At 39.5% G+C, this 23,185-nt stretch overlaps 1 protein-coding gene across 2 annotated transcripts; it reads left to right on the top strand.

The window, feature by feature from the left end:
• The first annotated feature begins 42 nt into the window (after window positions 1-42).
• ap1g1 (adaptor related protein complex 1 subunit gamma 1) lies at window positions 43-18,342 on the top strand. 2 transcript variants are annotated; one of them, XM_084001626.1, is made up of 23 exons: window positions 43-160; window positions 5,339-5,542; window positions 5,647-5,771; window positions 6,027-6,168; window positions 6,354-6,450; window positions 7,740-7,816; window positions 9,654-9,749; window positions 10,174-10,254; window positions 10,342-10,440; window positions 10,524-10,579; window positions 10,675-10,788; window positions 10,912-11,052; window positions 11,538-11,592; window positions 11,794-11,916; window positions 12,048-12,137; window positions 12,266-12,390; window positions 12,496-12,600; window positions 12,690-12,831; window positions 13,163-13,289; window positions 13,814-13,918; window positions 14,117-14,277; window positions 15,302-15,400; window positions 15,567-18,342. In XM_084001626.1, the coding sequence occupies exons 2-23, from the start codon at window positions 5,342-5,344 to the stop codon at window positions 15,660-15,662; spliced, it is 2,457 nt and encodes an 818-aa protein (XP_083857752.1). In that variant the 5' UTR covers window positions 43-160; window positions 5,339-5,341; the 3' UTR covers window positions 15,663-18,342. The 2 variants fall into 2 exon arrangements, with proteins under 2 accessions (XP_083857752.1, XP_083857751.1); XM_084001625.1 differs by having other exon boundaries at window positions 15,561-18,342.
• The last annotated feature ends 4,843 nt before the right edge of the window (window positions 18,343-23,185 follow it).

The raw sequence follows: 23,185 nt of genomic DNA, 5'->3' as shown, positions 1-23,185 counted from the left end.
TTTCTTTCACAAACCTCTGGGATATGTCAGTGTGTAACCCTCCGCCTGCGGTAGATGTGCTGAGGCTGGAGTAGCCACCATTTTGCATGTCTAGTGTGTTCCTCCTCCCTCCATTGCTAATAGAGACGATTCCAGTCATTTTCTGGCATCACTACGGCTCGTAAGTATCTTTTATCAAGAATAATGCGTCGGCAGAAATGTATTTAACGTGTGAGGAATAGCCAGTGGGGTTTGATTGTATCGTATCTACGTTGACAACAACTCTCACTGTGGCGCTGCATAGGAAGTCGCAGCCTTCAGTGCACCGGGGTTGTGCCTGTCAGCAGCTAAGTTTAGCCGTAGCCTGGCTAACTACCTGTTCTGGCTAAAGGGATGTGTATGTAGTAGCCCTACTACAGCCATTCATGTTGTTTGATCCCCAACTCAAGCCATAATCATCGTGACAACGCGTATTGCTGAATTTATGTTGTATATCTTTCTAGTTGTATTTTTTCTCGTTAGTTCAAATAGCATGCGAAAGGGGGGAAATACAGAAACAAAAACGGAGTGGTCAGGTAGCAAGCTAACGCCACATAGCGACCCCGCTAGCTTGATAATCCAAATGCTTCTAGAAAAGGCCTGAACTGCATCATGTCCTGCTGATCAATCGGCGATCAGATTCAGGTGTCATGCCCAAGCCTGTAATGTAGTGGCCTGTGGTTTTCAGCTCGACATTACCGTCCTATGCAGCTGCAGATCCAAACTTTTCATTTCTCAAAATATAATTGCTAGCCAAGGTGACGCTACTACCGCTGTAGTGTCATCCTGCTGTGTTGCCCTTTCTCTGGAAAATACGAGTGTGTTAGCTCGTCGTTAGCTGACTTTTTTTTTTTTTTTTTTTGCTAGGTGTAATATGCGCTAGCTAAGTTACCGTACATTAAGCATTTGGTGTTTTTTTTTGGCTCAAGTCTCGTAATGACATCAGTGTTTCCTAACATTTGACAAAGTGCAGCTAGTTAGTTCAGTCGTTAGCCAATGTTGCATGTCGACACACCTGAAACCAACGGCAGGTAGCTTCATAGGTTAAGGACGTTGATTCATTTTTCTTTTTTTCTTTTCTTTTTTTTTGCATACGTTATCTTTTGAACATCTTAACCAAGATTGTAGTAAAGATACGCGTATTTTAGTGATGCACTATCTTGTTTAATAAACACCAGTTTTCGTAGAACATGAAGTAGGTTAATGTTAAGGAAGCTGGAAGTAGGAAGCGACGAGCAAATGAATGTGACGTGCATTGTGGGTGATTTCTGCACATACCTGTAAGAGCAACTTTGTGCGAAAGGTTTATGAAATGTCAGTCTAAAAAATATCAACTAACTTGTTACCATTCACGGTTTGAAATATGGCAACATCCTAGTATGTATTTACGTGTGAATATTTAACAGAATCCAGCCTTGTCCTTCATTGATAAATAATTCAGTATCACAACATGATGACCTGTTTAGCTGGGAACAATACAGCTATGACCTTAATTAAAACTACTTAATCCTAACTCTCCTGGCAGTGTCATTAAGACTAACTCATTGGCTAAATAGCAGGTGCATCAAGTAGAGCTTTTATTTCTTCATTTTTTGATATGTCTACTCTGCACTTATACATCTTATTTATATTGCATTTAAATATTCACACTTTGCTAGTATGTACAGTAGTGAGCATTGCCATAGTCTTGGTGGCACATTTGGTATTTAATAGCAGCAGAGGCCCCACAAGGTCAGTGGTGAAGAAAGTAGGCTACTGTAAGGCTGTCTGTAGTTTACAGCCCAACACAGAGATAAATAAAGAACAATTTGCATAATGTTTTTCAAGCCAACATCTTTGAAGTAAAAAAAAAAAAAGATGCTCACGATGACTTGCACCGAAGGCATGAACTTTTGTTTGCACACAGTTGGTTCTTCATTGGACCAACAACATGATGCTGCTATCAGTTGTTGATTGGTGACCTGTTGGGCAACTTGAGAGCGTCTCCAGGTCCAGCTATTAATTTACATGAGAGGCAAATAGTTAGAGTTTAGCTCAGTTAATGGCTCTCTGCTCTTTCTGCTGACCACCAGGTTTTGAGCACACACTTTAGAAGATTTATCATTCATTTAACAGTGTTTTCAACAGATTGAAAATGTATGTAGTAGTGGACATAGGCTAATAGTGGGAGGAACGTGGGGCGACTGCAAACAGCGTTGTATTGATGAGCTAACTTACACTTAATGTTAACAATCTGGTAGTTTTTTTTTTTTTTTTCAAACGCTCTGTACTCGCGTATCGTTTGAAAAGAAGAAATAATGAAATAAAAAAAATCTTTGGCAGGCCATGCAAAATGTATGCTTGTGACCATTTAATGTTGTTTTTTTATCCTCTATTGGAATGCAGAACTCAACATGTGAATTTGCATGAAGGAAGAAGTGTATTTAAATGTAAAACTAAAAACCTGACTCTGTACCTATTTCATTTTTTTCAATATTTTGTGTCTATGCAGAGCTGATCACTTGTACTTAGTAAAATAAGAAGGAACACAGTGGTTCACTTTGATGGTGTTTCCTTGATAACATTTGGAGAAAATGAAGGGAGAAAGTGTATGTAACAACAGCCTGTCAAATAGAGTAGGGAAAATGCTTCTCCCCCGTGGTAGTGTTGTATGTTTTTCATCTTGGAGCTGTCTGATGGGCTTTCTCTAAATCTAGTTTAGCTGTGCAACCCAACATAGATGGTAACAGTGGAGCTTACATCTGTGCTTTCAATTCCTCACCATTCAATCCTCATGGCATAGTGTAATCTAATGTAAAACCCTCCTTTTTCAACTGTGTTTTATCTCTTGGTGTTTCTAGTACGCCGGCTCAGGCTCAACAGGTTGGCTGCTCCCTGTGGTAAAAGGGGGGTGTGGAATGCTTTTTGCTTGTTGCTGGTTGTCAGGCTCTGAAGGCTAATCTACACAGAGTCTCCAAATCTCATGAGGGGTGAAAAGCTTGTTATCAACATTTCAGAATGCATGTAAAGTACACCTATATGATAACGATGTGTTAAAGACACTGCATTTACTCTCTTGTTTAGCTTTAAAAATGCACCCATGCGCCTGATGCTCCCAGGCATTTTGTCATGGTGTGCTGCACCTCTTGATGAGTTGTTAAGTTCCTCAGGTTTTTTATGCAGGGTGTGGACTTGCACCTTGTGTCATTTGTCACAGTCAGGACAAGTATCCTCTGCTATACTTGATAGTTTTGACACAGCAATATGGTCTGTACCGACTTGTCCATTTGGTCGCCACCACCACCACCACCACCACAGCAGCTTGTATAGTAAGAAGCTGACCTTCAGTATTGAACCTAGTGTTATTGCTGCTCAACTAATGAATGAATCCTTCATAGTATTTCTAATCCAGACACAATCTAAAGTGCAACACCTCTTTACAAGTTTTTTTTTTTCAAACCAAAGAGGCTTCCTCTTTTCAGGAATAGGAAATAAAAGGTAAAACCAATTATGGATAATAAAGACATATTTAGTATTTTAATCATAGATGGATGTGCTGATATGCCGCCACTGCAAGAATGAAAGACTTTAATTTAACCAGCTCTCAGCAGAGGTTGGATTTACTTTCTTTAATGTGTACACATTTGATTATAAGCACAGCAAGAGACTGGGAGCCATGATTCATGGGGCCAAACACAAGGCCCATTCAGCTCAAGTAATTTAAATGGTGTTAAGACGGACAGTAGATCTCAGGCTTTATTAAAGTCTGGCCTTTACCTGACCACCCCCCACCCATCCACCCCTCCATTCCTCTTAGATGAAGTGATTTCTTAAATTCTCTGCAAACCAAGACTTCACTCTACAAAAGATGTCCTCATTCTTTTTATATCTGGATCCTTATTTTCCGCAGCAGACTGGCATAGTTTCAAAGAATTTCATTTGATCCTGTCAGCAATAGTTGATGATAAGAAAGACAAGTTTTTCCGTTGGGCATTCAAGTAAAAGTACTGCAACCTCCACAATATAGGTTTTTAAAAAAAAAAGCGTAATCGGAAGCAACCAGGTATGTCGGAACTGATTTAAAGTTGATTTCAGGTTAATTTAAAGCTCACTGTTCAGTCACCTTAATGCTCAGGCAATGTGCAGAGTTTGCGTCATGTGGGAACAGAAGCGGGAGTTGATTTTCCATGTAAGGCGCTGTGGCAATTAGCCAGCTCATGACCTAGGAAGATTTTCACAAGTCTTATGGCCGGGGTCTAGCGAGAACAGCGGCAGTAACGTTACTGGATAAGACAAATGCTAATGACACATTTGTCATGTGTAACAGTTTAACAGCTACAAGACAAAGCTGTTTTGGTGTTTAACTTCATATAGCATCACCTGTTAATACCACTGAAACTCGTATGGGGAAAAAATCAGCAGGCCATTGGAACGCATCTAATCTCCTCTTTGAAAGTTATTCCTCTGGTGCTTAGCATGACAGCATGACAGCAGTCCAGCCTTATGGTTCAAGACTAACTCCACCACAAAAAAATACATTAAATACATTATTAAGATAGATTATCAGGATATAGTGCTTGTCTGGGGGGGAATGAAATCCTCTACCTCACTTGGATAATAAAACCATGGACAGACGTTGACTTCTAACCATATTTGGATGTCTATTCACTCAGGTTTATAAAGCACTTATCGGTGTGGGCTCACATTTATAAGAATTACATTATATATGAGAAAGCAAGGCCATCCAATCCACTAGTTTACACGTCATATACATTTTTCGAAGGTCTTTGCGCCATCCAAATCCACCTCACTGGGTACCTCCATGGAGAAAAAGGATTTGCTCGACAATTAATTAGCCATTATGTCTGTTGCTGAAGCATAATTATGTACCATATGTTACCAGATAATGGGCTGCAATGATATGAGAGAAAGAGTGTACCCTGGTCTATGTAAAGGGGGCAAAATTATTATTTTTCTTCAACTTATTATTACCGTATTTTCATAAATGATAACAGCCTTTTGCTTATTTATTTAGTTCTGTTTTGTTGTTGTCTTGCAGTGTTTCTTATCACCTATTATTTCCATTCTCACTTCTTTGATTGCTCAACTTGAAAGTTTTAATTTCACACAAATGAACACTTGGTCATGCTGATTGAGAAAGAGTTAGTTAATCATTAATGAGAAATTAGTTTCCTCTGTCAGAGTATTAAAACAGCTAGATAGGACAGCTTCAGCTCATATCATTACTGTCTTTGTAGCGTTTCTACTTTGATGTAGTCTGGTTTCATTCCAGCCCTGTGGCAATAGATACCAACCTGTTTCATTTCTTTGTGTTTTCCAGAGAATGCCAGCTCCGATTAGACTGCGGGAGCTGATCCGGACTATCCGGACAGCACGGACCCAGGCAGAGGAGCGTGAGATGATCCAGAAAGAGTGTGCTGCTATCCGCTCGTCTTTTAGAGAGGAAGACAATACATACCGTTGCAGAAATGTGGCAAAGCTACTCTATATGCACATGCTGGGCTACCCAGCGCACTTTGGGCAGGTATGTTTGGTGATGGGGGGAATCATTTTCCAGAAAAGCTTTTTAGATTTATTGCAAAAATGCTCACCTGGATGTTGTGGTGACTGTGTTGCCTTGTTTTCCAGCTGGAGTGTCTGAAGTTGATTGCGTCCCAGAAGTTCACTGATAAACGGATAGGTTATTTGGGAGCTATGCTGCTGCTGGATGAAAGGCAGGACGTCCACCTACTAATGACAAATTGCATTAAGAAGTAAGTGAAGGGAAGATCTGAGCTTTTAGATGCTGTTTGTTTGTTTGTTTCTGTTGGTAATTTGGGTTCAGCCCCCAAAACATACCTCACCTGCTGCTGAAACTGTCCTTTTGCTTTTGTGTAAAATACTTGTTTTGCTTGTTTTCAACCAAATCTTCTTCTTCATAGCCCTGTTTATTGTAACCTTTAAACTTGTTTCTTGTAAATATTCTAGTCTGTTTCTGTGACTTATTCAACTCTCTTCTCCCACACCAGTGACTTGAATCACAGCACACAATACGTGCAGGGCCTGGCTTTGTGCACTTTGGGCTGCATGGGTTCCTCAGAAATGTGTCGTGACCTGGCAGGGGAAGTAGAGAAACTGCTCAAAACATCTAACTCCTACTTGAGGAAAAAAGTAAGCCTCAGTTTTATCATGTTGATATGATTACTTTAAGGATCTGAAATAGTATATGGAGGCAAATTCATGAATGAAAACGTAGGCATGTCGGCAGTTGCATGTGACTCTTTGATGTGAAATATTGTGTAAACGGTTGGACCGTTTCTTCATTGATTGTCTCATGTGTAAATATTTGTTTCCAGGCAGCGTTGTGTGCAGTTCATGTCATCAGGAAGGTTCCCGAACTCATGGAGATGTTCCTTCCAGCCACAAAAAACCTGCTGAGCGAGAAGAATCATGGTAAGTGTAAACGGTTTGTCAGAGTGGAGGTGCTGCTGGCTCCTGGGGAAATATGCTTGTCCTACACAAACGCAGACTTTGTCCTATTTCCTGACACACTCACAGTGCTTTGCTCTCAACAGCTGGACAGTAAATGTCCTCTGTAGAGGAGAGTGGAATTAATGAGTCTGTCATAAACCCCAGGGCTTGTGTGTCCCCCCTCATAGGGGAGATATGCTACAGGAGGAGTTTTTTATGCAGTGCTGAAATAACCTGATCTTCTTTGACATTGTGTGGCAGTGCAGAAGTGATCGCCTCAGACGAGACAACTTGAAAACATATAGCCACTTCTATAGATCTTGTATAAATGGAAAATGGTGTGACATGGCCATAAGAGGCACAAAGTATATAACTTAGTCAGGACTTTCCCAAAGAACTGCACATTCACTTCTATTCAGACATCCACCTTGCTCAGTGAACAAAGTCTTTTACTGAAGATTTAACTCAGTGAAAAAACATGATATATTTTTGTGTGGTTTTATTATTATTTATGTGCCTTCAGAACCACCACTTTCCACTGCTGTCCCTTGGGTAATTAGTCTTCAACCTTGTTTCATTCAGATAAGGACACCAAGAAATTATTAGTCTGTACAGATTCATGATGCTGTCACTCGATGTCCTCTACCGTTAATTATATATGCTTGTGAAAAGTTAGTTCGACATGGGATTTGGGCTTCTGTGTGGTTTGGCAGCCTGATTACTGGTATAAATAACTACCAGAGCAAATGATTCATATTCATAAATGTTTTTTGTAAGTCGTAGTTTAATTGCAACATATATAAGAGATATTTACCTTGTCTGTCATTTGGCAAATATAGTACATAGACGTCATTATAAGCCCTCCTTCATAGATTAAATACTTTCTGATCAGGTATCAGATCTGTATTCTAACTGACAGTAGCACTGCACAGCAATACCATGACACATTCATTCATTTCAATGCCATTCTCCATTGATACAGCAGTGGGTTAAATGTAGGGCTCAACTTCTGATGCACGATGTACGGTACAAGGGATGCCGCAAATTTGCAAAGTGTGAAATTGTGTGTGTGATGATATAACGTACGTCACCTGCAATGCACGCCAAAAAAGATTTGTATCAGATGTGGATCAGCTTATCTCACTCCTAGATGATCGGTATGTTTTTCCTTAACATGCCTTTTGAATTTCCTTGTGAAAAACAAACTCTTCTCGGCATATGTGCTGAAAATTAACAAGTTTTATGTTTTGTTTTTTTTAATATTTCCTCAGGTGTTCTCCATACATCAGTTGTCCTCCTCACTGAAATGTGTGAAAGAAGTCCTGACATGCTGTCGCACTTCAGAAAGGTACAAACAGATTTTCTTCTCCAACTTACCATGAAGGAAGTACTTGCATTTGTCCTAAGCTCATGTCACATTTCATTCTCCCTTTGCGTACACATTTCCTTTTGTATATAGCTAAGTTAGTCGAACATGTTAAGTTTGTTGAGGTTTTGGATTGCGCTACAGGTTTTCCTCTACATTCAAAGTATGTCTCAATCTTTTTTCTCCTACCACTGTCTTTTCCTCTTGTATTTCAACTGCTGCTCTACCTCTCCTTCTCTAGGTGTAACAAAAACTGTACCAGAAGCATCACTCCTCATGCTCATGATCTAAACATTATTTTTGAGCTCTCTGAAAGTGAATGATTTCCAGTTTCCCCTCCCTAACATCTACCTCATATTTTTTCTGTCATTTGTCTTTGTTACAATTCCTGCATTGTGTTAGAATGAGAAGGTAAGAGTACATTCTGATCTCATAGCTGGTGCATGCTGTAAATAGTAATCACTCCTCACAGTCACGTCAAACGTAAACCAAATTTGTGTTGAGTAATGTCATGTTGTGTTTAATTTATAATTTTGATTTCTTTATCTTGCACAGTGGTCATTAATATGTCAGTGTTTTGAATATTATCAATGAGTTTTTTGGTCCCATTTGTCAGACACATTCTTCACTATTGTTTTGAGTGTCATTATTAGCCTAAAACGCAACTCATTCGATCACTGTCAGTTTAAAAGCAGTTGGGTGGGTGTGTTTTCACATGATTGCCACAGGTGTCACCAAGAGCAGATGATTTTAAATGTGTCTGTGTCACTGTAAAGAGGCTAGCTTATGTTTTGTCAGTAACTGTACTAGGTCTGTATGATTGTGGAGAGGTTGATTTTTCTGTCATGAGCAAGAATTGAAGGTTTGTCAAACCTAAGACAGAGGAATTTAGATCTTTTTCTCTCCTTAAAATCTCTGGCATTTTGGGTTGCTTGTTTCCTCATGCTCACAGCAGAGTAGAAGATTTATATCAATTTCATCTCCGCACATTCTGTATAGTGATCTGGTCTGGAAGGTGTCCAGTCTGGCGTAGCCCAGAGACTGAAATCTTGACAACAAATGGAAAAAAAATAGGACCTCTGACAACTCTGAACCTGTGTAATTTACATGCAGTTTTGTGTTAACAATTAAACTAATATGGAAGAATTGCCAAGAACTGGTTAAGTTATTACCATGCAATCAGTCTTTGAATTGTTCAGGCTGAACACGCACCAGACCTATCTGTCTCTGTACTGTGCAAAGTGATGAAAACGATGCCTAATCTTCTAAATGCTGGATAAGGCAGCAAGCTGTTCACCAAAATATTGGAGTGTTATTCCAAGGTTACATATTGATAAATTGTTTTTGGAGACACAGAGAGATCTGAATGGACTAGATTAGAAAATGATTGCAATGACACGTTTCTTATCCTAATGAAATCAATTTTTTGTTAGTGAATCCAATTTTAGTCTGAAATGCACATGAGTTTATTTAGCCATGTGCAGAAGTATGAATGCAGATTTTACTTTTGCTCAAAGCTAAATGTACTGACCTAATATTTTTGTACAATCAAGAGTTTGATTTCACAACCTCAGCAATTTTACAATTGAATCACCTGAGTTGTAACCATAATGCTTTATTATTGCATTAGATAAAAAATCCCAACACCTTTGCTTTTGATGAGTGCTGCTAGCTGCCACTGTAAATGAGAAATTATTAGCTTTAAAAGCCAACAAAGAACCATGTTATACAAATGCTGATTAGGAAAAGTAGAACATTTGTGAGATCCACACAAATATTTTGACTCCTTTTCCTTTGTCTTCTGTTGTTGTTTTTGTAGCTGGTTCCACAGTTGGTGAGAATCCTGAAGAACCTAATCATGTCTGGATACTCTCCTGAGCATGATGTGTCAGGCATAAGTGACCCTTTCCTGCAGGTAAACCTCCCTCTTTCTTGATGCAGTTCCTCTGCACTGAAGATTGATGTTGATTTGATCTAGTACTTGTACCATAACATGAGCAGTAAGACCAATGGTGATCGAATAAACACTATAAATAACTATTTATCTCTTGATGCAGCATGTTTGAAGTTGTTGTGTCATTAAAAAAAGCTATACATGGTGTCAGTTAATTTCTATTAAACAGTGAGATAACAGCCAGATTCAAATATTTGAAGGATAAGTTGGCACCAATACAGAAAGCTAGAACAGGCTACCTGTTCAGTATGTCGTCCCAGTGGGGGAAAAAACAAAAATTCAAATGGCAACAAACCCAAAGCCCACAATTTCCCTGTGGGGATCCATGAAGTGAGTCATATTTGTCAAATAAACTGACAGGACTGGACTGTTTCTCTTTCCTTAGGTGCGGATATTGAGACTACTGCGGATTTTAGGCAAGAGTGACGATGACTCCAGTGAAGCAATGAATGACATTCTTGCACAGGTTAGAATTATATTTCACTCTTTCAGTCTTGCTCTCACTTCACAGTTCATGTATTATTGTAATTCTGACGTGTGAATACCTGTGCAGGTTGCCACAAACACAGAGACAAGTAAAAATGTAGGAAATGCAATCCTGTACGAGACAGTACTGACAATAATGGACATCAAGTCTGAAAGTGGACTGAGGGTGAGTTAATTTACTCTTAAGAAGATCTTAGCAATGTGAAAATATTGTTTTCCTGCCTCAATGACTTTTCTGTCTCCTCTCAGGTCTTGGCCATTAACATACTAGGTCGCTTCCTTCTTAACAATGACAAAAATATAAGGTAATTAATTCACCTACCGCACTTGACCTTGCAACAATTGACTCATCTGCTATGTTGTTATGAACTCGTGTTGACATTTTGAATCTCTACTCCAGATACGTGGCATTGACATCTCTACTAAAGACGGTACAGACAGACCACAACGCAGTGCAGAGGCATCGGAGCACCATCGTGGATTGTTTAAAAGACCTGGATGTGTCCATTAAGAGGTGACTCTTGTGTTTCTACTGCACACATGTACCTTTTAATAAGAAATTTACATTTCTTATTATGCAGCCATGCTGTTTCTGACCTTGGTCTGTTCCTTTTTTTTTCCCTCCATTGCTGTCTAGACGTGCAATGGAACTGAGCTTTGCCCTGGTGAACGGCAACAACATTCGAGGCATGATGAAAGAGCTGCTCTACTTCCTGGACTCCTGTGACCCAGAATTCAAAGCAGACTGTGCATCGGGGGTCTTTCTAGCTGCAGAGAAGTATGGCACTGGCACACAGACATCACTACACTACACATTGCAACTGCACTTGGCTGCTTTGTAGTAATTTGATGACAGCGTGACCTTGTCATGTGCAATGTTGTGGAAGACATTTTTGGACTTTCATTTTCCATCTTAGTGCTGTAAGCACAGAGATCTATGTCAATACAACCTGTTACAAGTAATCAGACCTGTATGAATTATATGCATGTTAATTCTTTGGAGATGGAATGAAATCCACTTCTTGCTTTACAGAATTCAGTATAAAACCTTCATGCAAACATTTCCCTGTGCTATCACAGCGGCAGGGGATGGCTTATGCTGAAATGCTGTATGATGATAAAAAGAGTGATCCATCGTCTGACAGACTATGTTGACACCATAACTTTTTCTGACAGCATTTGTCTCCTGGCTATATAGTTTAGATAATATGTCATTGACTCTTCTCTTTTCTGGGTCTAATTAATGTTTTTTTTGTGCTATAGGTATGCCCCTTCGAAAAGATGGCACATAGACACCATAATGAGAGTCCTGACAACAGTACGTACATTACCAAAACACTCCGGTGCTTCTAATGCCTTTTCTCAGCTCTCATAACGATAATAATAACAATAACTGTTCCATATGACAAATGTACTCCCTCAACCTTGTAAAATACCCTCTGCTTCTTTGTTATTGCAAATCCGCAAATATTTAAGATTGATTTCCACTTCTCCTCGGCATCTGTGCTCACCCTTGCAGGCAGGGAGCTATGTGCGAGACGATTCTGTGCCCAACCTCATCCAGCTCATCACCAACAGTGTGGAGATGCATGCCTACACAGTACAGAGACTCTACAAAGCACTGCTGGATGACATTTCGCAGGTCAGAACAGTTTTGGTTTGGATTAGATTTGGTGCATCTCCCATCTCTGAAGCCCACAGTCATGTTTTTTGATTATGTGGCCTAAGGCACCGGCTGCATCAGAGTGTGACTTATTTCCCTGTGTTCTGTAGCAACCTCTAGTGCAGGTGGCGTCGTGGTGCATAGGAGAGTATGGGGACCTGCTAGTATCTGGACAGTGTGAGGAGGAGGAACCCATCCAGGTAAAACTAGAGGAGTCTCAGCCAAACACAACACACCTACATATATAAACTAAAGACCAAGCTCAGGCCTTAGATGAACACTAAATCTGAAGGCGTTGTGTTTTTTCTTCTTTTCCTTCTGAATTAAGGTGACTGAGGATGAAGTTCTGGATGTGCTGGAAGGCCTCCTGGTGTCCAACCTGTCCACACCCGTGACTCGAGGCTATTCACTTACTGCCATCATGAAGCTGTCTACTCGTTTCAGCAGTGTTAAGTAAGTAGTAGTCTTTTACATCTATCCTTGCAGACATTTGGGTGGTGACAGAATACATTCGCTATAATCAATTCTACCGTTCCTCTCTCCCTTAATTTGCTTCAGCCGAATCAAGAAGGTGGTTTCAATATACGGCAGCAGCATTGATGTGGAGCTTCAGCAGAGAGCTGTGGAGTACAATGCGCTTTTCAAGAAATACGACCACATGAGGTGAATATTCACATTCATTTTTACTATCACAAGTGAGTTTGGTCCATCTTTGTCCTCCTCCTTATTTTCTGCTTGTTTCTTGACAACAGGCCAGCTCTCCTCGAGCGAATGCCCATTATGGAGAAAACTGCTACGAACGGCCCCACAGAGATTGTACAGACAAATGGGGAGGCAGAGCCCTCTGTTGTGGAAGCAAAACATCCACCACCTGTCACCCAGCCCACCAACCAGGTGAGGGCAGTTGTAACTCATTTTTATGAAGAAATAAAACATACAGTCCTTGAGTAAGTGGAAAAGGGGTTGGCAGAATACTTTTACACTGCATCAGATTTGAAATCCTAAAGGTGACCAGATAAAATTGTCTGTGATGGTCTAGGATCATTTTTAAAGATGGAGACCTGAAAATGGATGGTTAATCAGAATTTATATGAATTTCTATCTACTGTTTACTGTTCATATTTATCACATTTACTTTTTTATAGTTATTTTGACTAATTAATATGGTATACAGAGATATACTGTAGGTATTTTATCATTCGTCTGTGTTGTCCTTGTCCCCCAGGCTAATGATTTATTAGACCTGCTGGGTGGTAATGATGTGGTGCCAGTAATCCAGACCACGATGCCCACCAAGCCCGCTTCAGCTGGAGGAGAGCTGCTTGATCTGCTGGGTGACCTGTCGCTAAGTGGTAGGACGCTCTGTTTGGAGCTCTCTATTACCCCACATAGAGCAAAGCAAGGACCTGGGATTAACCGTTGTCTGCTGCCAGTGTGAATGTGTCTACTTTTAAACTAAAACAATTGGTTTTGGTATTTAAAAAAAAAAAAGGGAACACAACTTCCCGAGGGATTACTTGATTTTGATTTTTTTTTAATGGATATTAGTGGTGACTATGGGCCACTATAGCAGAAATGGTAATTGCACATTGTTCATAATGTTGAATCTACAGTGTCAACACACACACATTTTTTACTGTGATTACAGCTGTTTTGCTAAACCCATAGGATTATACGAAGTGTATATACAGATGTTTGTTTGCACTTGCGTTTCCAGTATGCTGACAGCAACAACATACGTTGGTAGCAGTTTGTCAGGAATGCTGCAATGTCAGTCCAAGACCCATTGTGTATTGTATGTGTACGTGTATATGTGTATTTGTACAGTGTTTGTATCCGTGTCCTTAAACCCTGGTGTGTTTCCCCCCTCCCCTAGGAGGTCCAGCCCCTGCTCCCGCTCCCTCTGTACCCACCTCCCAACCTGCTTTCCTCTTGGATGGCCTCTCCTCACAGCCCTTGTTTAATGACATTGCAGCTGCAGGTGAGAGAGTCTGTTGCTCTCCTTGACCATCTGCTGCCAGATAAGCAGTAGTTTGTGGTAGTAGCCTCATGTATCAGAGCACTCTGTCATTTTATTTCAGTCTTTCCTGGATTTTCCATGACACATCTATTAAATGCTATTAACTCATGCTGATGTCTAAATCTGTTGATGGTATGTTGCTCTGAATTCTCTGTGAAGGTATCCCTCCCATGACGGCATACAACAAGAATGGTCTGAAAATAGACTTCACATTTGAGAGAGCTAACCCCAATCCAAACGTCGCGGTCATCACCATCCACGCTTCCAACTCAACAGAGGCAGATATGACAGAATTTGTTTTTCAGGCTGCAGTACCAAAGGTGAGCAGGCACAGTTGGATACTGGTTTTAAGTGGCTTAATTGCAACAGAGTCTCTTGTTACTGTTGTAGTTCTACAATATCAATGGTTTATAATTTTCCACTGGTTTTACACAGCAGATTTAATGGCATGCAGTGCTTTTAATATGTAGATAAAGTGTGCAGAACCCACATGAATGTTGGAAACATTCCTGACAGTAGTGCTTACCCAGAAACTAGTGCTCGGTACTAGTGGAAATTAACCATTAATAGACCAGCTCTGTCTTTGGCATGCCATTTCCTTTTATCCACAGTAATTTTAACTGTTCCAGTTATTCAGTTGTTTCATTTCCTTCTCTTTCTCTGTTTGTAAATGACTTTTACAGAAATCTTTTCTGACAAGAGATTCTCTAAAAGTCACTATTTTTCTTTTCATGTTCGTCAGCTGTGTTGTTTTCAAAGTTAGACTCGGCTACTCAAAATTATTAGAAATTCTCTGTAGTAGCATATTAAGAGAGTAATAGGCTATTTTTTATTGAGAAATTTTGTTGAGCCAACCAAGTTTCCTTGCCCCTACAAGAATGATATACGTTCCTTAGTGCCTAAGTGTATGAAAGTGCCCATAGGGTATGAAATTATCAAACCTTAAATGCTTCAACACATCTCTTAAAGAAAACGATCTTGGAACGTCTCCATTAAGTGTCAGTAAGCTATTACAGGCCTTCAGTATTACGGCTCGCCTGACAGCATTACATGTCCTACTGTCTGACAGAAAGAGGAGCCATCAACATGTCTTAAAGATCTGGTGCCATTATGGATCTGGCAACAAAGCTGTTGATGTAAATTAGGCTGTATCACCCATCTTAAAATCACCTTATCTGATCAATAAACTTCTAAAGTGCAGTGGAGTAATTTGAGCTGACTATCTGTGGTCAGCAACCAATCGATAAGAAGAGCATCACCGTTTGATACTGTTGTGATTACCAAGTTTCTCTGCTAGTATCAATAAATTTTCATCTCACGTACTCTCCGCTGTTTGTTTTTCAGACATTCCAGCTGCAGCTCCTCTCCCCTAGCAGTAACGTTGTCCCAGCACTCAACCAGGGAACCGTCACACAGGTCATCAGAGTCCTCAACCCACAGAAGGTGAGTTCTTCTTTCACAAAATTGCCTTTGATAGTTTTTTGTCCTTTGAAGCCCAAAGGACAAAAAGACCTGTGCAGCCTTAAATGATTTGAAAGATTTTCCTCTTTTTTTTATTTATTTATTTTTTTAAATTTTAATCATAATCCTGATAAAATTTCAGCAACAGCTACGAATGAGGATCAAGCTGACGTACACCCACAAAGGTTCACCTGTGCAAGACCTGTCTGAGGTTAATAATTTCCCGCCTCAGTCCTGGCAGTGATGAGCTGCTTCTGTTGCTCTTAAACGCCGCCCCCCCGCCCCCGCCCCCCCACCAAGGGAACTATGAAAACGATTTTCCTTTCACCTCCCTCCTTTCTTCCAACGGATCCCCCTGTGACGTCACTGCAGACCGCTGCCCTCGAGTTGCATGGGAAGCAGCAGAGCATCTAACACAGGAGCAAAATACAGATGTTACGAAGACCCTATTGACTATTGACAACATCAGAATAATTGGGAAAACATATCAATCAATGAACTTTCTCTTTTTTTCTTTGTTAATTGGTTTCCATGATCTCTTTGCTTAGTAGTACTGTTTTCCACATACACTCTCTCCACCCAGCACCATTACCACCCACAAAAGCACATACGCACACCATTTACCGTGGTACACTTTACCACTCAAATCACTGTAGAGAAAAAGTGTTGCCCAATATGAGCACTGCAGTAACCATAGTTTGACTTTTTAATTTACTATCTATTAAAGATGCAGTTGAAACACTTTGCTCCATTGATATTCGTGATTGGCTTCGCATTCAGACTTTTTATATGAACCTTCAGTCCTATGACGGCAGCAGAAAAAGCTTTGAAAGGTCTATTTAGTGCAGTCATAAACTTCTTGGATAACCCCTTTTCTGACCCTCCATATCTTGAGTGATATAACTTGTAAGAGAGTTGTATTCATTTTGAATTACATTAATTTGCTTAAAGCATGTTTGAGCATTGTTAAGATCACAATCACACCTTGACTCAAGCTCGGAGGGGATTTTCTGGTTCTGGTTAGTAGATCTCTTTATCCTATGTTTCTATAGGAAGTAGTCTACATTTGTTTTGTCACAGTGATACAAGCATGAACAGATCCAAGATGCCCAGTTTGATCACCTGTGGATAGTTTCAGAGAACATGCTCAGACTCTCACACAGCTCTTCTAAAATCATCTCATCTGTAGCTTTAGTTTTAGATGTGTATAATAAATTCAACGGTTAATTGCTTTGCATAGCTTGAGGATGTTCATTCGTTAGGATGGATATAATCCAAGCCTGAAATTTATCTGAAGAGACAAGTTGATTGCATTTGTGTTGGGGATCTATGTTTAAACGTATCCTGCATCTGTGTCCTCACGGTCTAGCTTGCTATTTAGATACATTTCAGATTTGTTTAACCTGGTTGAACTTAGTCACCATGCACATACATGTAAATGAAGCTTGTTATGAATGTAGTTACATGCACTGAATGCTTTTTTTTTTTTTCCCTCAAGTCTTCTTTTTCATGGCTGTCTTCTTTGATGGGGACACTCATCTTATTGGCACTATTTTTGTGAAACTATGTTTTATTTCTGCAGTAATTTGACTTAATTATTTATGCCTGATATCAAAGTGATGTGCCTTTCTGACTTAGCTAGATAAAAGCCCCTGAACTATTGAGTTCTGTATGAGCTTTGTTTGTAAGTCTGCTTGTGTGCTGATTGTGTTTTCGATCTGAGAGAAATGGTCCTGATGGATTTGAATTGGTATATCACTTCATTCACTAAGTTTCACTTTCTTCAATTCTGTATCTCATGTAGTCACAAACTAATAACGAATTACCCTTATGTCTTTTTGTCTTAGTTTTGACAAAAAGTTAAATTATAGCTACACAATCCTGATCGTCCCCCCTCCCTCTATTCTGTGTGGCAGACTGTCCATTAAAATGCCTGTTGGATGTTACTAATGACATGTCCTAAAAACAAAGCAAATCTCAAAGAATATGGCAGCTAAATAGATGTAAACTTTTCATAAGCTGGCATCAAGGTTTAAAGTGTTTTTAAAAAAAGGTATAAATGTTCTACTGAAGTGAAATGTCATTAAGATTTCCCTCCCGTCAACAAATATATTGAAGTGTGAGTTTGGATCACTTGGTGAGGTACTGGGACAGGTTGTTCTGTGGTGACTGTTAGGTTGATTTCTTGGCTCTCGTCTTCTCCAAATCAGAGGTCTGACCATGCTGTTGGGGACAGTAACCTTATTACCTCACAAATGTTCTCTCTTTCTGTTAACTTTTCAGTGGCAGTAGATTGACAGCTTTGTTTTAGTCATGAATTGCAATCAAGGGGAGCATCTGCATGAGAGAAACTAATGGTAGTTTGTGCATCTCATTACTTAACAAGCTTATAGCAGCCCTACGATGCTGTGTTGAGATCCTCAGATGTTCAATCAGGCTGTATACTTCTTTTCACTATGCTTCACTATCTTCTAACTTCTGTGACCAAATCAGAGAGACTATTAGCTTTGGAAATATTTTTGAGCTATGATATGTGTATATGGAGAAAATTATTTCAGTTTAACTTTTCTGTTAACAAATGCTATATTGGCTTTTTTTCTGTACATATTGAGGGCTTTTACAATTTTGTCTCTTGTACTATCTTTCATCCTTTTTTTTAGATACCATTTTCTAAAATTCCAATTATTCACACTGTATATTGTCTAAATAGATCTAGTCAATATCAGTCTATTAAGACTTCCCTGTATCATCACTCATTCATTGTAAAAGAGATATGATCTGCTGCCTGTACATTGTATATAGTTGTAAAACAAACAAAAGCTGATCAGATTAAATAAAACCCACATGAAGACTTAAATGATTAGCTAGGAAGTATAATTGTATGCATATATGTACAAAACAGAATCTTAAAAGGATGCAATTGAGCTGCATTTGATTTACTATTCTTCATACTTCATTCATGATCAGATGTGTCGTCTTCTTTAAGAAGATAGTCGGTGAGTCAGTAGGCGACTTGTTGGGGTTCCTTTTGGATGTTTAGGAAAGGGTCGAACCCGTCTTAATAGATGCTGTCTGAATAATGTACTGTACTACTGAGAAACTCTAAGCACAGTGCTGCACAGCGGCAGAAGTGGCACCTTACTTCATCTGCTTCCGTGGCCCTCAAACATCTCATGTATACATGCCCTCCTTTGAAGAGGAGCAGGTCTCTTGCCAAGATGTAACTCTTCCCTCTGGCCCTCTATGTGCGGTTCGGTGTTCAATTCACATCACCTAAACCTTGTACTTACAAATTGATTAGTGAAACTATGTCCCTTGATCTTGGCACGTTCGCTCTCATTGGTTTGTCTGCCATGTAGCACCTTTCAAAAAGCATCATGTCTTAACTAAGCAAGGCCGCTTCTAGTGCCACACAAGGAGGTTTTAAACCTCAAGAATATTACTTTATCCCCGTATGGCCAGTAGGTTTAAATTGGAATACAGTTTTATCAGGACAAGAGAAGATCCGCGTTTTTTGTGTCCTAAGTGGTTTTCGATGTGTATGTTGGAGCAGCAGTGTCCTTCCCTGGGTCTGAACAGTACAGGGCTTTCTATTGGCTTGCTTTATTTACTTTTGTCCCTTATTTAATGTTACTGATACTGATGTTTGCCTCTGCATGGCACAGCTTTCAGCTTCACCGTGTAGTCCCCTGATGAAAGGTGGGGCTTTAACACATGATGTAAGATTACTCTGAGCCCCCACTAGTTAGGCAGAATCAGAAAGAAAGGCAATGAATAAAGTCTTTCTCTGTTAGGGTCTTTTGATTTTTTGTGTGATATGGAGTGCTGCTTCACCATCCCCAAAAACAAACCTGGGACAAGCCTGTGCTACAAGCTAATAGCCACAAGGGGGAGCTGTGCAAAACGGAAGGCTGACGGGATGGGAAAGGAAGTTTCATACATCTATTCCTGAATGTTTTGTTGGTGTTGTTTGTATTGTCCTATTCAACCAGTGTGTACCCTTGTTAATCACATCCGATCAGTTCTTTCAATGATACCGCTATACATGCAGTTTTAAATGTACAAATGGAAATGAACCCAACATAAGTGCTTTGGACAGTGTAACTTAAAAGGACAAAAAGAAACGGAAACAAGTACCCATCGGCGGTGTGATCAGCGTTTGAAGATATATTAGTGTGTGTGAGTGTGTGTGTGAGAGAGAGCGAGAGAGAGAGAAATAATCATGCTTGAAAGATGGTGTGTGACATGTCTTTTATCTAGATAGGACATGGTTTTTTGGCTGCAATTTCAACTTTCAGCTTCTGAGCTGCATGTGAAAACCAGTGTAAATAATGTCATTTCTACTCTTGACCTGAGATTCTTTTTGAAATGCAAGAAAAGTTCAAATTATAAAATCTGTCACACCACCTTCATGAGTCAGGACTAACATGTACAATAGGACATTGTTCAGATAGTGCTCACAATACTGTTAATGTTTTTAAGAGGGTGTTGAAAGTGCACATCCATCATTTGGATTAATTGGATAGTTGATTTTTTTTTTTCTTTTTTTTTTTTTATTAGTTGGCGTGAATTCAGACTTGGAAGAGTATCTGAATGACCACCATGTTCATTTATCCTGTTTAATCAAAAAACACATCCATGGTATTTTGAAAACAAAATCTGTTTATAACCCCCAGGCCTGCCCTGACTGTAAAAAACAAACAATATGGTATCTGATTTGTTGGGGGGAGGAGGATGGGGCGTGAGGTTCACTTTTTCCAGTCACATTTGACATGTTGAACCCCAGTTCCATGGCTTCAAGGTGAGTGTGAATGTCAGACTGAAAGTATGAAATGATGATTAAAGATGAGCAGTTGTAAACTATTAAATGGGATATTTTCAATTTATGCTGTGTATTCTTGTCTTTGGGTTGGAGAAAATGATCAAGCGAATAAAAAGTCAAATAAAAATCTAGTTGAACAATGGTACTTTGTTTTCTTGTTTTGGGGGTATGGTGTAATAATCTGATCTATTCAAAATGAGTGTTGGGATTATTCGGGTTTTTCTTAGTGATGAGTAATATGAACACATATCTTGAGGCAGTATAAATTTGTAGACTGAGATTTTGCTACACCATTCACACCAAAGTGGTTATCCCCTCTACCATTTTTTGGTTCAACAGAAAACAATATTATTCAACAGGAATGCTCAAATGTCTGCAATGGACTTGGCGGTTTTTTTCTTTCAATTATGACTATAGCTTGATTTCTTCAGTGTAAATATGCACAACTATCAGTTACTGTACCATCATTTTCTTTAATGGTTGCCACTAATTGATTAAAAGGGGTTAGTACATACAGTTGAAAATGTTAAATCAATGTGCTCACACTTAAAGGGTGGTTTACATCTCATCCTGTGTTTTGTTTTTTAAATCAAAAAGGTCAGCCATGTAGCTCATTTTAATAAATGGCTAGTACAGCATCACAAAAGTATAGACAAAAACCTCAGGTAACTTCAATGGCTCCAAACTCCTCTCTTACCTTTATAATGTGAAATACAGAGGAGCAGTGGGGCACTGTGAAGACCTGAGGGTTAAGAAAAATTAAAATAATTGAAATGAATGATGGAGGAGGAATTCCTTTTAGCTGCTTCAGTTTCAGGGTCCTGGTGCGCTTGTTCACTGTCATGACTAAATACTTCCTTAATGTGATTTATAAGAACTGCAATTTTCCCTCTGTGACAAGTTCCTTACTGTGCTGGAAATTCCTAGTTGAAGCTCAGTATGAGCAGGTGTGTGTGTGTTTGTGTTTGGGGCCATCTGACTGTCACCTGAACCACCATTCATCTGCACCTGACACATAACTCTTGAGAAAAAAAGTAAAACATGTCAAGTAGGGCTACGAGTAATGCTTATTTTCATTATTGGATTATCTTTATTTTCAGTTTTCAAATGCCTTGTTTTGTCCGACCAACAACATTCATTTAAATATTTAATATAAGAAAGCAAGAAAAGCAGGAAACCTACATTGACAGCTTGAAAACTGAATATTTTTGCATAAATTTGACCATCACAAAACCCCCATATGTTGGTTCTTGATTTATTCAGGAAATTTGCACCATTTTATCAAAACAAAAAAGTGTGTGATGATCCCTTGAGACCTCCTGTGCACATTTCCACTTAATCCAGCCTTACAGTAGTCTGGTACATGACCTGCCTGGACGTTTTAAAAGTTGTCCATCTCCCAAATGACTGACCTGTTGGATTAAACAGGATATTGAAGAGCGGGCAGCATTTTAACTGGGTTTGTGAAACTGCTCTCTGCCTCTAGGCAAAGCAAACTCATGAGCCCCATTTTAGTAGCTAATAGTAACCTTTAGGTTGTCTGGAAGGTCACGAATTATAGCTTTCATATCTTAAACCAGGCAAGGGCAAACTATTCCACAAAGGGCCATGTGGGCTGTTGGTTTTCTTTCCAACCAAGCAGCAGCACATCAGACTTGACTCATTTAATCAACTGATCTCAGTCTTCAGACAATTGATTGGTCAAACTGTGTGTTCTCGATTGGTTGGAGCACAAATCTGCAGCCTCACGGCCCTTTGTGAAATAGTTTTCCCATATGCCTGTCCTGTCTTAAACCAAACAACCCTGATGTTAGAAATGTTTACAGTGTCATAAATAATGTGTCAGAGGTTATCAGCAGCCCAGTCCTGGTCCTACAGCCCAGTCCTTGAATATAAATGGTCAACCATGGAGAAGGTTTATCAAAGCCCTACAAGGAGATGTCTTGATTTTTTACTGGTTCATGTTATATCTATTATAAGAATTAATATAATAATACATTCATGGTTGTCACAGACTCCTTCTTCTTCATCTTCCTCAGTTGGCAACCCACTACAGGGAGCATTACCACCACCTACTAAACTGGAGTATGGATCGAAAGATTGGCAGTTACAGACTATAGTTTACAGTTCAAAATTAATAAAAAAATAAAAAAATAAATAAAAAATATAAAAAAAATAAAATTAATATATATAATAATAAAGAAGGAAAGAAAATTAAATCCTTTCTATCAACCCTTTATTGAGGTAGCCTATGTAAATATGTAGCCTACTTTAGGACTCCCTTTGACCCTTTGAATTTCTCAGATTAAATCCTATTTTTGCCCTTTCCACTGCTGCCTTCAGTATCCTCCTTTCCTCCTCATATTTTCTAGACTCCAAAAGCACATGCTGGGCAGATTCAGTCATACCACAACGCTCACACTTTCCATCTGAATGCTTACCAATTTTATGCAATGTTTCATTTGAACCAGCCTGTCCTAAACTGTGTCAGTACCCACCCAGTTCCCAGCCTCCTTCCCTCCCCAACATGTTTATGGATATTACAGTGTCTGCCTGTAAACTGAAAATCCCAATATTCTTGCCACAACTTGTGTAAATGTCTCTTTATGAGTGACTTTCCTTCACTTTTGCTGCTCACCTGGACTTGATGCGATTTTTAGTGCTTGCTTATAGCTAATATCAACATGCTCATTCCCCTCTATTCCCACATGGGCAGAAAACCAAACAGCACACATCCAAACCTCTTTTGTGGAGCTTAAACATACTGAATTATGCTTGTCATAGACTCTCCTTATGATTAATGTAATAAGGCTCTCCCCTCAGAAAGGGGCAGTGGCTGTTGAATAATAAATACTCTAAGCCCGCCCATTTAATGTTTATTGATCAGCTCCCCGGCAGGCCTATCTGACAGCAGTCAAATTCAGTCTGGATATGGCGTCGCTGCA

The sequence above is a fragment of the Trachurus trachurus genome (assembly GCF_905171665.1).
Source record: "Trachurus trachurus genome assembly, chromosome: 3".
Taxonomy (NCBI): domain Eukaryota; kingdom Metazoa; phylum Chordata; class Actinopteri; order Carangiformes; family Carangidae; genus Trachurus; species Trachurus trachurus.
This window is presented reverse-complemented; position numbering and strand designations above follow the sequence as displayed.

Bases quoted from the DNA above. Each gene is read 5' to 3' on its own strand.
- ap1g1 (XM_084001625.1), top strand. From the start codon at position 5,342: ATGCCAGCTCCGATTAGACTGCGGGAGCTGATCCGGACTATCCGGACA. The intron at 6,169-6,353 runs GTAAGCCTCAGT...ATTTGTTTCCAG, and splicing joins ACTCCTACTTGAGGAAAAAA to GCAGCGTTGTGTGCAGTTCA. The intron at 10,255-10,341 runs GTTAGAATTATA...ATACCTGTGCAG, and splicing joins TGAATGACATTCTTGCACAG to GTTGCCACAAACACAGAGAC.